The following is a 17,104-nucleotide window of genomic DNA, read 5'->3' on the forward strand; positions in this document are numbered from 1 at the left end:
CCAGTGTCAGAAGATGGGGATTACCTGAGACCCCCTCCCCAGTGTCAGAGGATGGGGATTACCTGAGACACCCCCCCCCCCCCCCAGTGTCAGAGGATGGGGATTACCTGAGACCCCCCCCCCCCAGTGTCAGAGGATGGGGATTACCTGAGACCCCTCCCCCAGTGTCAGAGGATGGGGATTACCTGAGACCCCTCCCCCAGTGTCAGAAGATGGGGATTACCTGAGACCCCTCCCCCAGTGTCAGAAGATGGGATTACCTGAGACCCCCCCCCCCCCCCAGTGTCAGAGGATGGGGATTACCTGAGACCCCCCCCCAGTGTCAGAGGATGGGGATTACCTGAGACACCCCCCCCCCCCAGTGTCAGAGGATGGGGATTACCTGAGACCCCCCCCCCCCCAGTGTCAGAGGATGGGGATTACCTGAGACCCCTCCCCCAGTGTCAGAGGATGGGGATTACCTGAGACCCCTCCCCCAGTGTCAGAAGATGGGGATTACCTGAGACCCCCTCCCCAGTGTCAGAGGATGGGGATTACCTGAGACCCCCCCCCCCCCCAGTGTCAGAGGATGGGGATTACCTGAGACCCCTCCCCCAGTGTCAGAAGATGGGGATTACCTGAGACCCCCTCCCCAGTGTCAGAGGATGGGGATTACCTGAGACCCCCCCCCCCCCAGTGTCAGAGAGGATGGGGATTACCTGAGACACCCCCCCCCCCCCAGTGTCAGAGGATGGGGATTACCTGAGACCCCCTCCCCAGGGTCAGAGGATGGGGATTACCTGAGACCCCCCCCCCCCCCCAGTGTCAGAGGATGGGGTATAACTGAGACCCCCTCCCCAGGGTCAGAGGATGGGGATTACCTGAGACCCCCCCCCATTGTCAGAGGATGGGGATTACCCGAGACCCCCCCCATTGTCAGAGGATGGGGATTACCCGAGACCCCCCACAGTTACCTGGGCTCCTCATTAAGTGGCACTCCACTCTGCATCTGAAAACACGCCGGATCTGCCGCTTTCTGCCGAGGCCCACTCCCCAGTAGCCCACCATGACCAGGCTGCTCTGCAGTTCAGCAGCTTCACCTGACTCAGCAGAGTCCGACCAGAGTTTTCTATGGGCCATTGAGCCCCACCCCACCCCCGCCCCGCCGGGTGTATTCATCAATGACCCCTCACTGCTGAGCAGAGCAAAACCCTGACCGTAAAACACGTGTGCCCCCCACTCACCTGTATACTGCTGCCCCCCCCACTCACCTGTATACTGCTGCCCCCCCCCACACTCACCTGTATACTGCTGCCCCCCCCCACACTCACCTGTATACTGCTGCCCCCCCCCACACTCACCTGTATACTGCTGCTTTCCCCAAGGTGTCTGAGTGTATGGTGTCTATACATAGTATCAGTGCACGGCGTGTCTATACATAGTATCAGTGCACGGCGTGTCTATACATAGTATCAGTGCACGGCGTGTCTATACATAGTATCAGTGCACGGCGTGTCTATACATAGTATCAGTGCACGGCGTGTCTATACATAGTATCAGTGCACGGCGTGTCTATACATAGTATCAGTGCACGGCGTGTCTATACATAGTATCAGTGCACGGCGTGTCTATACATAGTATCAGTGCACGGCGTGTCTATACATAGTATCAGTGCACGGCGTGTCTATACATAGTATCAGTGCACGGCGTGTCTATACATAGTATCAGTGCACGGCGTGTCTATACATAGTATCAGTGCACGGCGTGTCTATACATAGTATCAGTGCACGGCGTGTCTATACATAGTATCAGTGCACGGCGTGTCTATACATAGTATCAGTGCACGGCGTGTCTATACATAGTATCAGTGCACGGCGTGTCCTATACATAGTATCAGTGCACGGCGTGTCTATACATAGTATCAGTGCACGGCGTGTATATACATAGTATCAGTGCACGGCGTGTATATACATAGTATCAGTGCACGGCGTGTATATACATAGTATCAGTGCACAGTGTATATACATAGTATCAGTGCACGGCGTGTATATACATAGTATCAGTGCACAGTGTGTATATACATAGTATCAGTGCACAGTGTATATACATAGTATCAGTGCACAGTGTGTATATACATAGTATCAGTGCACAGTGTATATACATAGTATCAGTGCACAGTGTATATACATAGTATCAGTGCACAGTGTGTATATACATAGTATCAGTGCACAGTGTGTATACATAGTATCAGTGCACAGTGTGTATATACATAGTATCAGTGCACAGTGTGTATATACATAGTATCAGTGCACAGTGTATATACATAGTATCAGTGCACAGTGTGTATATACATAGTATCAGTGCACGGCGTGTATATACATAGTATCAGTGCACAGTGTATATACATAGTATCAGTGCACAGTGTGTATATACATAGTATCAGTGCACAGTGTATATACATAGTATCAGTGCACAGTGTATATACATAGTATCAGTGCACAGTGTATATACATAGTATCAGTGCACGGCGTGTATATACATAGTATCAGTGCACAGTGTGTATATACATAGTATCAGTGCACAGTGTGTATATACATAGTATCAGTGCACAGTGTGTATATACATAGTATCAGTGCACAGTGTGTATATACATAGTATCAGTGCACAGTGTGTATATACATAGTATCAGTGCACAGTGTGTATATACATAGTATCAGTGCACAGTGTATATACATAGCATCAGTGCACAGTGTATATATACATAGTATCAGTGCACAGTGTATATACATAGTATCAGTGCACAGCGTGTATATACATAGTATCAGTGCACAGTGTTGCATTCAAAGAAATCAATGGAAACTGCACACAACAGACATGTACCCAATGTGCATCACATGACCTTAATGATGTGACCAGGGCTGTAAAGACAGCAAATGTGACTTCACCACTGAAAACCAACAGAACTGGGCCAGGAGACATGACATGAGGAGGAGCGGGGACCCTAAAGTGATTCTTCTGTGCTGTAAGTCACCAAACATGTCACATTACATAACAAGACTTGTGTGAAGTGTGGCTTTAGATGTGACTGGAGTTTAAGACAATACAGGAGAATTGTGAATGCAGCTCTGGATGTGACTGGAGTGTAACGCATGATGTAACCTGACAATTATGAATGCAGCTCTGGATATCTGCTCCTGGGAAAGCTGAGCAACAACTTCTATGGGTGTTACTGTTCTAACAGGGGTTGACACCCAGCTTCCTGAACAGCAGAAATAGGATTCAGAGCCTGGGAAAGCTGGGTGACAATGGCCAGTAATGGATGCGTTTTCACCAGCTTTCCCAGAAATTGATCAACCCCTTTTAACAAGGTATATAATGGATGATCCACAGATAAGACTTTCCTTGCAGACAGCTAAGGGTTAATTTACTTTTAACACAACTAATCCTGGAGACCCGAGACACTGATCAGTGATTGACTGGTCCTCAGAGCTTTCCTGCCATCCAGTGGCCACTCTGGGTAGTGCACACAGATTTACATACAGGCTCAGATCTCACAAGCGATGAAGTCATTGTGAATAAAGACCAGATCCCCCTAATAAAGATACAGACCCCAGACCAGATCCCCCTAATAAAGATACAGACCCCAGACCAGATCCCGCTAATAAAGATACAGACCCCGGACCAGATCCCCCTAATAAAGATACAGACCCCAGACCAGATCCCCCTAATAAAGATACAGACCCCGGACCAGATCCCCCTAATAAAAAGATACAGACCCCAGACCAGATCCCCCTAATAAAGATACCGACCCCAGACCAGACATACAGACACTCACAGCTCTGCATTTCTACTCTCCTCTTCACTGAAGCATCTGCACAGATGTGCGGTATTGGGGGGGGGCAGTGTACTCCTGCAGACTAAACCGCTGCCTGCTCTGAAGGGTGCATGTCAGACACGGGCTAAGCTGGAATTGCACCAAGTTTTGAGTTATTCCTTTTGAATCCACTCCTGACGTTACAAAAAAATGAAAAATGGTCCAGAAACTACAGGTGTGGATCCGACCTTTAAAGAGGACCTTTCACCTCTCCTGACCGGCCTGTTTTAATAACTTCATGCATTCCCCATGTAATAACAATTCTGCAGCATCTATTCTTATGACGCTATATTGTGGCATTACATTATTATTCCTTCTAGAACTTATGAATGAATTAATAGCAGTCTGGGGGGGGTGTCCGTTTCAGTTTTCACCTCAGGCAGCAGAAAGGCTAGGTGCTGGCTGATAACAGGGAGCAATAGCCTGTATTCTCCTGTCCTACAGTCATCCTCTCCCCTGAAATGGCTGATAACAGGGGGCAATAGACTGTATTCTCCTGCGCTACAGTCATCCTCCCCCCTGAAATGGCTGATAACAGGGGGCAATAGACTGTATTCTCCTGTCCTACAGTCATCCTCTCCCCTGAAATGGCTGATAACAGGGGGCAATAGACTGTATTCTCCTATCCTACAGTCATCCTCTCCCTGAAATGGCTGATAACAGGGAGCAATAGACTGTATTCTCCTGTCCTACAGTCATCCTCTCCCCTGAAATGGCTGATAACAGGGAGCAATAGACTGTATTCTCCTGTCCTACAGTCATCCTCTCCCTGAAATGGCTGATAACAGGGGGCAATAGACTGTATTCTCCTGTCCTACAGTCATCCTCTCCCCTGAAATGGCTGATAACAGGGGGCAATAGACTGTATTCTCCTGTCCTACAGTCATCCTCTCCCTGAAATGGCTGATAACAGGGGCAATAGACTGTATTCTCCTGTCCTACAGTCATCTCCCCTGAAATGGCTGATAACAGGGGCAATAGACTGTATTCTCCTGTCCTACAGTCATCCTCTCCCCTGAAATGGCTGATAACAGGGGGCAATAGACTGTATTCTCCTGTCCTACAGTCATCCTCTCCCTGAAATGGCTGATAACAGGGGGCAATAGACTGTATTCTCCTGTCCTACAGTCATCCTCTCCCCTGAAATGGCTGATAACAGGGGCAATAGACTGTATTCTCCTGTCCTACAGTCATCCTCTCCCCTGAAATGGCTGATAACAGGGGCAATAGACTGTATTCTCCTGTCCTACAGTCATCCTCTCCCCTGAAATGGCTGATAACAGGGGCAATAGACTGTATTCTCCTGTCCTACAGTCATCCTCTCCCCTGAAATGGCTGATAACAGGGGGCAATAGACTGTATTCTCCTGTCCTACAGTCATCCTCTCCCCTGTAATGGCTGATAACAGGGAGCAATAGACTGTATTCTCCTGTCCTACAGTCATCCTCTCCCCTGAAATGGCTGATAACAGGGGGCAATAGACTGTATTCTCCTGTCCTACAGTCATCCTCTCCCCTGTAATGGCTGATAACAGGGGGCAATAGACTGTATTCTCCTGTCCTACAGTCATCCTCTCCCCTGTAAATGGCTGATAACAGGGGGCAATAGACTGTATTCTCCTGTCCTACAGTCATCCTCTCCCCTGTAATGGCTGATAACAGGGGCAATAGACTGTATTCTCCTGTCCTACAGTCATCCTCTCCCCTGAAATGGCTGATAACAGGGGCAATAGACTGTATTCTCCTGTCCTACAGTCATCCTCTCCCCTGAAATGGCTGATAACAGGGAGCAATAGACTGTATTCTCCTGTCCTACAGTCATCCTCTCCCCTGAAATGGCTGATAACAGGGGGCAATAGACTTGTATTCTCCTGTCCTACAGTCATCCTCTCCCCTGAAATGGCTGATAACAGGGAGCAATAGACTGTATTCTCCTGTCCTACACTCATCCTCTCCCCTGAAATGGCTGATAACAGAGGGCAATAGACTGTATTCTCCTGTCCTACAGTCATCCTCCCCCTGAAATGGCTGATAACAGGGAGCAATAGACTGTATTCTCCTGTCCTACAGTCATCCTCTCCCCTGAAATGGCTGATAACAGGGGCAATAGACTGTATTCTCCTGTCCTACAGTCATCCTCCCCCTGAAATGGCTGATAACAGGGGGCAATAGACTGTATTCTCCTGTCCTACAGTCATCCTCTCTCCTGAAATGGCTGATAACAGGGGGCAATAGACTGTATTCTCCTGTCCTACAGTCATCCTCTCCCCTGACATGGCTGATAACAGGGAGCAATAGACTGTATTCTCCTGTCCTACAGTCATCCTCTCCCCTGAAATGGCTGATAACAGGGGGCAATAGACTGTATTCTCCTGTCCTACAGTCATCCTCCCCCTGAAATGGCTGATAACAGGGGGCAATAGACTGTATTCTCCTGTCCTACAGTCATCCTCTCTCCTGAAATGGCTGATAACAGGGGCAATAGACTGTATTCTCCTGTCCTACAGTCATCCTCTCCCCTGACATGGCTGATAACAGGGGGCAATAGACTGTATTCTCCTGTCCTACAGTCATCCTCTCCCCTGAAATGGCTGATAACAGGGGCAATAGACTGTATTCTCCTGTCCTACAGTCATCCTCTCCCCTGACATGGCTGATAACAGGGGGCAATAGACTGTATTCTCCTGTCCTACAGTCATCCTCTCCCCTGACATGGCTGATAACAGGGAGTACTTTGACATTTGGACATTTGCCTTTGTCCCCTATGCAGAGTTAAAACTTCATACTTTATTTATCTTGAAAGGGATAACTTGCACTGTTTATTACTGTGTATCTGCATTTTATATATATGTTGTGACAAATATCCTGTTCATTATCACTGTATTTACATGGCTCTGTGGAAAGGGTTAATGAATACTGTGAGACTGTTTTCCACGCAATGCAGGCCCCATAGAAGTGAATGGGGTGCGTGAAAATCGCATACCATCCGCAAGCAAGTGCGGATGCGGTGCGATTTTCACGCACGGTTGCTAGGAGACGATCGGGATGGGGACCCGATCATTATTATTTTCCCTTATAACATGGTTATAAGGGAAAATAATAGCATTCTGAATACAGACTGCATAGTAAAATAGCGCTGGAGGGGTTAAAAAAACATTAATAAAAAAATTGAACTCACCTTAGTCCACTTGCTCGCGCAGCCGGCATCTCTTCTGTCTTCATCTTAGCTGTGTGTAGCAACAAGGACCTTTGGTGACGTCACAGTCATCACATGGTCCGTCACATGATCTTTTACCATGGTGATGGATCATGTGATGACCGGCGTGAAGTCACCACAGGTCCTGTTGCTACACACAGCTAAGATGAAGACAGAAGGAGATGCCGGCTGCGCGAGCAAGTGGACTAAGGTGAGTTCAATTTTTTTATTAATGTTTTTTTAACCCTTCCAGCACTATTGTACTATGCATTCTGTATTCAGAATGCTATTATTTTCCCTTATAACCATGTTATAAGGGAAAATAATACAATCTACAGAACACCGATCCCAGACCCGAACTTCTGTGTATAAGGAGAGCAGTCAGAGCCCCTAGTGTTCTGCAGTTAGGGACCAGTGCTTGGAGGGGAGACTCTGCCAGACTACAGAGTGACCAGAAGAAGACACTGAGACGGGGATACGCTGCCACAGACCATAGGTCACCAACCTTGGACCAGGATACCAGCCTTCTGAGGAGAGGGACAGCTAGCTCAGGCCTTTCCTCAGCACCAAACCCTTCTTCTGCCACGGAGGAGACTGGAGAAGCCGGCCCCACGCCTCCCCTGAATTGTGTTGCACCTGAATCCCTCCAGTAAAGAAGCCCCCTGGTTACTGCAGACCCTGAGTCTCTGGACCGATTTCCCATTGGGGTGCACCACATCTTACCTTCCCTTCTGGAGAGCAGCAACACGTGGTGACACCTTGATGGTGTACGGGGAACCCAGTGTAGCGTTAGTGCCACCCCAAACCCGGCCACTGCACAATAGATTGTATTCCTTCCTGTATCAGTGATGTAGGAAATGGTTGTTTCACCTGGAGAAGAACGATAATCTTTGACTCCGGTCGGGTTTGGCGTCCACGTCGTCCTCCGTCTCCTCATTCATGACCTCTTCCTCCTTCTGCGGGGGATCGGGGACCTGCTGCTCCGCCATCCTGGGCAGAACACATAAGAAATTAGGTCATGGCACCTTTAGGAGGCGTCACCCAGCTCTCCACAGTATATACATCTACATTATTATAGACATATATTACCACTCCCTTTACCATCTAGCCTGTCTCTATATGGGTCAGTCTACACTGTAGTTCTAGCATTCTATTCCTGAACTAGTAAGCTATGGATGAACAGTGCTTAGATGTGGCCCAGCATGGAATTGGGAGTGGACTGCTGATCCTGCCAGAAGACGATTTGTCTATGCTACCATGGGCGAAAAAACAGCTGTTGCCTCAGCAAGCAGAGGTCTTGAAAATGTTTTGCATTAAGCCCCATACACGGAATAATGAGAGAGACAATAAAGCCTCATATTTATTTTGAATTATGCTCTACTTTCTGGAGAAAACAATGACCCCCAACCTCCGCCCCTCCACCGCACAGTAGGAGATGGGTGCTATATAGTCTGGAATGAGTAATGACATCACCAGATATCTCCATATACCCCCTCCCTCTCACCATGACATCACCAGATCTCTCCATGTCATTACCAAACATACAGTAGAATACAGCAAAATATACCTGTCATGTCCAGCTATGTCTCCTATAATGTAGATGTTCTCTTTCCTTATCTTCGGCCCAGACCACTATGATGATATCTTACAGCTATTTCCTGTCTCTTCAGAGTTTGCCACCTCCTGGTGCCCTAACAGTTTCATCCTGCTGCTACCCCCAATCCTGTGCCCCTATACTGAAGAAATAACAGCCATACAGATCGTCCCCCCATAGTAATGGTGCAATTATAATGATCTCCCAGAGTAATCTCATTGCTAATAGTGCCCCCTACAGTGAAAATGCTCTCCGAGAGTGCCCCCGTTATTAATAGTGACCTCCATATTGTGCTCCATAATAATAATAATAATAATCTCTCACAGTAGTAGTGGTGCCCCTAGTAGTAATACCGCCCCCAAAAGAGCCCCAGTAGTAATAAGGCGCCCTAAAGTACCCCCAGTAGTAATAAGGCCCCTACAGTGCCCCCAGTAGTAATAAGGCGCCCTAAGGCCTCTTTCACACAAGCGTGAAGGATCCGTGCGGGTGCAATGTGTGAAAAACGCAGAATATAGAACATGCTGCGTTTTTCACGCAATGCAGAACTGATGCGTGAAAAAAATTAAAAAGATTCAGTGCGGGGGCTACGCGTTCACCTCACGCATTGCAGCCACGCGGAAAAGTTGCTCACGTGAAAGGGGCCTAAAGAGTCCCCAGTAGTAATAATGTCTCTCCGTATTGCCCTAAAAGTGACAGAAAAAAATACTCATCTTGGTTCCTTTCTATGCTTCAAACTGTGAACCAGGCCATTACCACATCCTGCCACAGTGACGTCATCGTGACCACCTGAGACGCAGCCCCTGGTGGTCGTGGCCGTTGAGAATGAATGGCGGGCTGGGAGCCGTTGGTTGCTGCGTTGTAAGGACAGCCATACTGTTGTATCTGCCGCAGCCACCACTTCTGGGCCCTCGGCAAAACGTCAGGGGCCTAAATCTAAATGTATCACAGAGCTGAGATCCTGTATAGACCAAGTACTTCTCACAGCTGAGGGTTTGCTACAATTGTACTGTATCCAGTGTAGACAATCCTCTGTGAGCTTCACACATCAGCAGCACCAATCTCCCATCTGCCCTGATAGTTTGTTCCAATGTATCAGTGCAGGTAAAATGTATCAGTTTGGCTACATGCACACGACTGTATATGTTTTGCGGTCCGCAAAAAAATAAAATAAAAACTATGGCATCCGTATGCCATCAGTTTTTTTGTGTGGATCCATTGTAACAATGCCTAAAACGGACAAGACTAGGACATGTTCTATTTTTTTTTGTGGGGCTACGAAACTGACATACCGATGCAGACAGCACACCGCAAAAAAAAACGGAACGGACATGGAAACAAACAACGTTCGTGTGCATGAGGCCTTTATCTCATAGGGGATTTTGTAGACTGAATACTAATGTAACAAACACTCAGCACTGACAGCAAGCAGAGATCTTGAAATGGTGAGGAATTGATGTCTAATAGAAATGCGCAGAGCTTTTTATTACAAGACACTGAACAGGGGAAGGGTCGGGATATAGAGCACCCCCCACTTACCCACAGCACCAGCCCCCCAGAAGTTTCACACAAATTATTGGGGGATTATGGATTCCAAATAGCATGGGGAGCTCAGCCTCTGCGTTGTGAAGCACCTACATCAGACACACACACACACAGCCCTGCTACATCAGACACACACACACACAGCCCTGCTACATCAGACACACACACACACAGCCCTGCTACATCAGACACACACACACACAGCCCTGCTACATCAGACACACACACACACCAGCCCTGCTACATCAGACACACACACACACAGCCCCTGCTACATCACACAACTCACACACACAGCCCTGCTACATCAACACACACACACAGCCCTGCTACATCAGACACACACACACACAGCCCTGCTACATCAGACACACACACACACAGCCCCTGCTACATCAGACACACACACACACAGCCCTGCTACATCAGACACACACACACACAGCCCTGCTACATCAGACACACACACACACAGCCCTGCTACATCAGACACACACACACACAGCCCTGCTACATCAGACACACACACACACAGCCCTGCTACATCAGACACACACACACACAGCCCTGCTACATCAGACACACACACACACAGCCCTGCTACATCAGACACACACACACACAGCCCTGCTACATCAGACACACACACACACAGCCCTGCTACATCAGACACACACACAACACAGCCCTGCTACATCAGACACACACACACACAGCCCTGCTACATCAGACACACACACACACAGCCCTGCTACATCAGACACACACACACACAGCCCTGCTACATCAGACACACACACACACAGCCCTGCTACATCAGACACACACACACACAGCCCTGCTACATCAGACACACACACACACAGCCCTGCTACATCAGACACACACACACACAGCCCTGCTACATCAGACACACACACACACAGCCCTGCTACATCAGACACACACACACACAGCCCTGCTACATCAGACACACACACACACAGCCCTGCTACATCAGACACACACACACACAGCCCTGCTACATCAGACACACACACACACAGCCCTGCTACATCAGACACACACACACACAGCCCTGCTACATCAGACACACACACACACAGCCCTGCTACATCAGACACACACACACACAGCCCTGCTACATCAGACACACACACCACAGCCCTGCTACATCAGACACACACACACACAGCCCTGCTACATCAGACACACACACACACAGCCCTGCTACATCAGACACACACACACACAGCCCTGCTACATCAGACACACACACACACAGCCCTGCTACATCAGACACACACACACACAGCCCCTGCTACATCAGACACACACACACACAGCCCTGCTACATCAGACACACACACACACAGCCCTGCTACATCAGACACACACACACACAGCCCTGCTTACATCAGACACACACACACACAGCCCTGCTACATCAGACACACACACACACAGCCCTGCTACATCAGACACACACACACACAGCCCTGCTACATCAGAACACACACCACACAGCCCTGCTACATCAGACACACACACACACAGCCCTGCTACATCAGACACACACACACAGCCCTGCTACATCAGACACACACACACACAGTCCCTGCTACATCAGACACACACACACACAGCCCTGCTACATCAGACACACACCACACACAGCCCTGCTACATCAGACACACACACACACAGCCCTTGCTACATCAGACACACACACACACAGCCCCTGCTACATCAGACACACACCACACACAGCCCTGCTACATCAGACACACACACACACAGCCTGCTACATCAGACACACAACACACACAGCCCTGCTACATCAGACACACACACACACAGCCATGCTACATCAGACACACACACACACAGCCTGCTACCATCAGACAACACACCAGCCGATACATCAGACTACACACACACCAGCCCTGCTACATCAGACACACACACACCAGCCCTGCTACATCAGACACACACACCACACAGCCTGCTACATCAGACACACACACACCCAGCCCTGCTACATCAGACACACACACACACAGCCCTGCTACATCAGACACACACCACACACAGCCCTGCTACATCCGACACACACACCACCACAGCCCTGCTACATCAGACACACACACACACAGCCCTGCTACATCAGACACACACACACACAGCCCTGCTACATCAGACACACACACACACAGCCCTGCTACATCAGACACACACACCACACAGCCCTGCTACATCAGACACACACACACACAGCCCTGCTACATCAGACACACACACACACAGCCCTGCTACATCAGACACACACACACACAGCCCTGCTACATCAGACACACACCACACACAGCCCTGCTACATCAGACACACACACACACAGCCCTGCTACATCAGACACACACACACACAGCCCTGCTACATCAGACACACACACACACAGCCCTGCTACATCAGACACACACACACACAGCCCTGCTACATCAGACACACACACACAGCCCTGCTACATCAGACACACACACAACACAGCCCTGCTACATCAGACACCAGCCCGGCTACATCAGACCACACAGCCCTGCTACATCAGAACCACACAAACCCAGCCTGCTACATCAGGACACACAACACACAGCCCTGCTACATCAGACACACCACACACAGCCCTGCTACATCAGACACACACACACAGCCCTGCTACATCAGACACACACACACAGCCCTGCTACATCAGACACACACACACAGCCCTGCTACATCAGACACACACACACAGCCCTGCTACATCAGACACACACACAGCCCTGCTACATCAGACACACACACAGCCCTGCTACATCAGACACACACACAGCCCTGCTACATCAGACACACACACAGCCCTGCTACATCAGACACACACACACAGCCCTGCTACATCAGACACACACACAGCCCTGCTACATCAGACACACACACACAGCCCTGCTACATCAGACACACACACACCCTGCTACATCAGACACACACAACAGCCCTGCTACATCAGACACACACACACAGCCCTGCTACATCAGACCACACACACAGCCCTGCTACATCAGACACACACACACAGCCCTGCTACATCAGACACACACACACAGCCCTGCTACATCAGACACACACACACAGCCCTGCTACATCAGACACACACACAGCCCTGCTACATCAGACACACACACAGCCCTGCTACATCAGACACACACACACAGCCCTGCTACATCAGACACACACACACAGCCCACACACAGACACACCACACCAGCCCTGCTACATCAGACACACACACACAGCCCTGCTACATCAGGACACACACACACAGCCCTGCTACATCAGACACACACACACAGCCCTGCTACATCAGGACACACACACACACAGCCCTGCTACATCAGACACACACACACACAGCCCTTGCTACATCAGACACACACACACAGCCCTGCTACATCAGACACACACACCACAGCCCTGCTACATCAGACACACACACACAGCCCTGCTACATCGACACACACACACAGCCCTGCTACATCAGACACACACACACAGCCCCTGCTACATCAGACACACACACACAGCCCTGCTACATCAGACACACACACACAGCCCTGCTACATCAGACACACACACACACCCTGCTACATCAGACACACACACAGCCCTGCTACATCAGACACACACACAGCCTGCTACATCAGACACACACACACAGCCCTGCTACATCAGACACACACACACAGCCCTGCTACATCAGACACACACACACAGCCCTGCTACATCAGACACACACACACAGCCCTGCTACATCAGACACACACACACAAGCCCTGCTACATCAGACAACACACACACAGCCCTGCTACATCAGACACACACACACAGCCCTGCTACATCAGACACACACACAGCCCTGCTACATCAGACCCACACACAGCCCTGCTACATCAGACACACACACACCCCTGCTACATCAGTCCACACACACACCCCCCCCCCCAGCCCTGCTACATCAGACACACACACACAGCCCTGCTACATCAGACAACACACACACAGCCTGGCTACATCAGACACACACACACAGCCCTCTACATCAGACACACACAAACACAGCCCTGCTACATCAGCACACACAAACACAGCCCTGCTACATCAGACACACACACAGCCCTGCTACATCAGCAGACACACACACAGCCCATGCTACATCAGACACACCACACAGCCCTGCTACATCAGACACACACACACAGCCCTGCTAACATCAGACACACCACACACAGCCCTGCTACATCAGACACACACACACAGCCCTGCTACATCAGACACACACACACAGCCCTGCTACATCAGACACACACACAGCCCTGCTACATCAGACAACCCCAGCTCTGCCAGTGCAGGATCCTCCATACTGTTCTGTTACATTGTTGCTGCTGTGTCTAGGATGTTTCACTTTCATTTGTTCCTCTTTCCAAGAAACATAAACCCGAGGAGCGGCGCCGCAGCCATTCCAAGGCGCTCAGCCCTCCTGGCGCCCCCTAGAGGAAAGTCCCAGCGGCTCCAACATGGTCCTACAGCCTGGAATAATAATGGAGAACACAAAGATTTTTCCTAGAAATAAAGAGAATAAATACTGCACTGGTCACCATTACCATGTCCATAGCAGAGCTCACCAAGCTTCCCCTAGACTCTGAATGGCAGGTAAATAGTCTCCTTACCCAGGGGTGTAGCTAATGGCTCATGGGCCCTGGTGCAAGAGTTCAGATTGGGGCCCCTCTTCCCTCAGGCCTTCGTGCTGCCCAAGGCAAAAATTGAAGCAGCACCCCCTTGAGCCAGAGGTGTAACTTGACCAGCATGCACTTTCTATAATACTGGTGTCTTCTTATGCACCACAAGAGTCTTTGGGCCCCCTCAGGCTTCTGGGCCCGGTAGCGACTGCTACCTCTGCACACCTTATAGCTATGCCCCTGTCCTTACCCATTCCCATATATGTGTCAGTCTTTACTGTGATTCTAGCATTCTATTCATGAACCAGGTAGCTCAGGATGAACCATGGTAGGAGAGAAGGGTATTGTGGAACGAAACAGAATAACATAGGTATATCCATGCTGTAAACTAAAGTGTGGCCACAATCTATGCAAAGGGGAAAAGACCCTGCGGACCCCAGAAGACTCATCACATGATACCGTAGAACCACAAGACCCAGCAGACCCCAGCACAGATAGTAGCACTCCATAGACCTGAGGGAGCGGCGGAGGAAGACGCCCTATAGACTGTACACAGAGGGGTTAACTCCTCATGTGCTGGACGTCTCAGCACTCAGGGACAGCAGGGGTTAACGCCCAGCAGAGCAGAGCCCCTCTACAATATGAATTACCTGAGGATTCCGAAATCCGCGCCCCGGGTTGTGTCTCCTCAGCCCCAAACTTCTCCAAGTTTCATTTTCAAATCTCCACCCCCAATAGGAAGTAGAAGAGGAAGTCCGCCCTCCCCCTCCCCAAGTGTGCAGTGAGTGTGAGCTCACACCCCTGTCATGTGCACGCCGTGTATCTAAGCTTGTCAGGTGTGATACTGCCTGAGAGAGTCATGAGCTGGCGTATCTAATCCTATCATGTGTGATACTGCCTAAGAGAGTCGTGAGCTGCCGTATCTAATCCTATCATGTGTGATACTGCCTGAGAGAGTCCTGAGCTGCTGTATCTAATCCTATCATGTGTGATACTGCCTAAGAGAGTCGTGAGCTGCCGTATCTAATCCTATCATGTGTGATACTGTCTGAGAGAGTCGTGAGCTGCCGTATCTAATCCTATCATGTGTGATACTGCCTGAGAGTCCTGAGCTGCCGTATCTAATCCCATCATGTGTGATACTGACTGAGAGAGTCCTGAGCTGCCGTATCTAATCCTATCATGTGTGATACTGCCTGAGAGTCCTGAGCTGCCGTATCTAATCCCATCATGTGTGATACTGACTGAGAGAGTCCTGAGCTGCTGTATCTAATCCCATCATGTGTGATACTGCCTGAGAGAGTCGTGAGATGCTGTATCTAATCCTATCATGTGTGATACTGTCTGAGAGTCGTGAGCTGCTGCTGTATCTAATCCTATCATGTGTGATGCTGCCTGAGAGAGTCGTGAGCTGCTGTATCTAATCCTATCATGTGTGATACTGCCTGAGAGAGTCGTGAGCTGCTGTATCTAATCCCATCATGTGTGATACTGTCTGAGAGAGTCGTGAGCTGCTGTATCTAATCCTATCATGTGTGATACTGTCTGAGAGAGTCATGAGCTGCTGTATCTAATCCTATCATGTGTGATACTGCCTGAGAGAGTCCTGAGCTGCTGTATCTAATCCTATCATGTGTGATACTGTCTGAGAGAGTCGTGAGCTGCTGTATCTAATCCTATCATGTGTGATACTGCCTGAGAGAGTCCTGAGCTGCCGTATCTAATCCTATCATGTGTGATACTGTCTGAGAGAGTCCTGAGCTGCTGTATCTAATCCTATCATGTGTGATACTGCCTGAGAGAGTCCTGAGCTGCTGTATCTAATCCTATCATGTGTGATACTGCCTGAGAGAGTCCTGAGCTGCCGTATCTAATCCTATCATGTGTGATACTGCCTGAGAGAGTCCTGAGCTGCCGTATCTAATCCTATCATGTGTGATACTGCCTGAGAGAGTCCTGAGCTGCTGTATCTAATCCTATCATGTGTGATACTGCCTGAGAGAGTCCTGAGCTGCTGTATCTAATCCTATCATGTGTGATACTGCCTGAGAGAGTCCTGAGCTGCTGTATCTAATCCTATCATGTGTGATACTGCCTGAGAGAGTCCTGAGCTGCTGTATCTAATCCTATCATGTGTGATACTGCCTGAGA

General features: G+C 49.5%; 1 protein-coding gene across 2 annotated transcripts in view; it reads right to left on the reverse strand.

The window, feature by feature from the left end:
- CASP7 (caspase 7) overlaps window positions 1-15,698 on the reverse strand; it is a 29,357-nt gene extending 13,659 nt beyond the window's left edge. The window contains exons 1-2 of one of the 2 annotated variants that reach the window (XM_044296925.1): window positions 15,604-15,698; window positions 7,919-8,038 (exon numbers count right to left, since the gene is read on the reverse strand). In XM_044296925.1, coding sequence (XP_044152860.1) covers window positions 7,919-8,037 — 119 coding nt within the window. In that variant the 5' untranslated portion in view covers window position 8,038; window positions 15,604-15,698. Of the gene's footprint in view, window positions 1-7,408; window positions 7,411-7,918; window positions 8,039-15,603 lie in introns of those variants that run through there. The other variant, XM_044296926.1, reaches the window with a different exon arrangement.
- Window positions 15,699-17,104: the final 1,406 nt, after the last annotated feature.

The sequence above is a fragment of the Bufo gargarizans genome, chromosome 6 (genome assembly GCF_014858855.1).
Source record: "Bufo gargarizans isolate SCDJY-AF-19 chromosome 6, ASM1485885v1, whole genome shotgun sequence".
NCBI classification, from domain to species: Eukaryota; Metazoa; Chordata; class Amphibia; order Anura; family Bufonidae; genus Bufo; species Bufo gargarizans.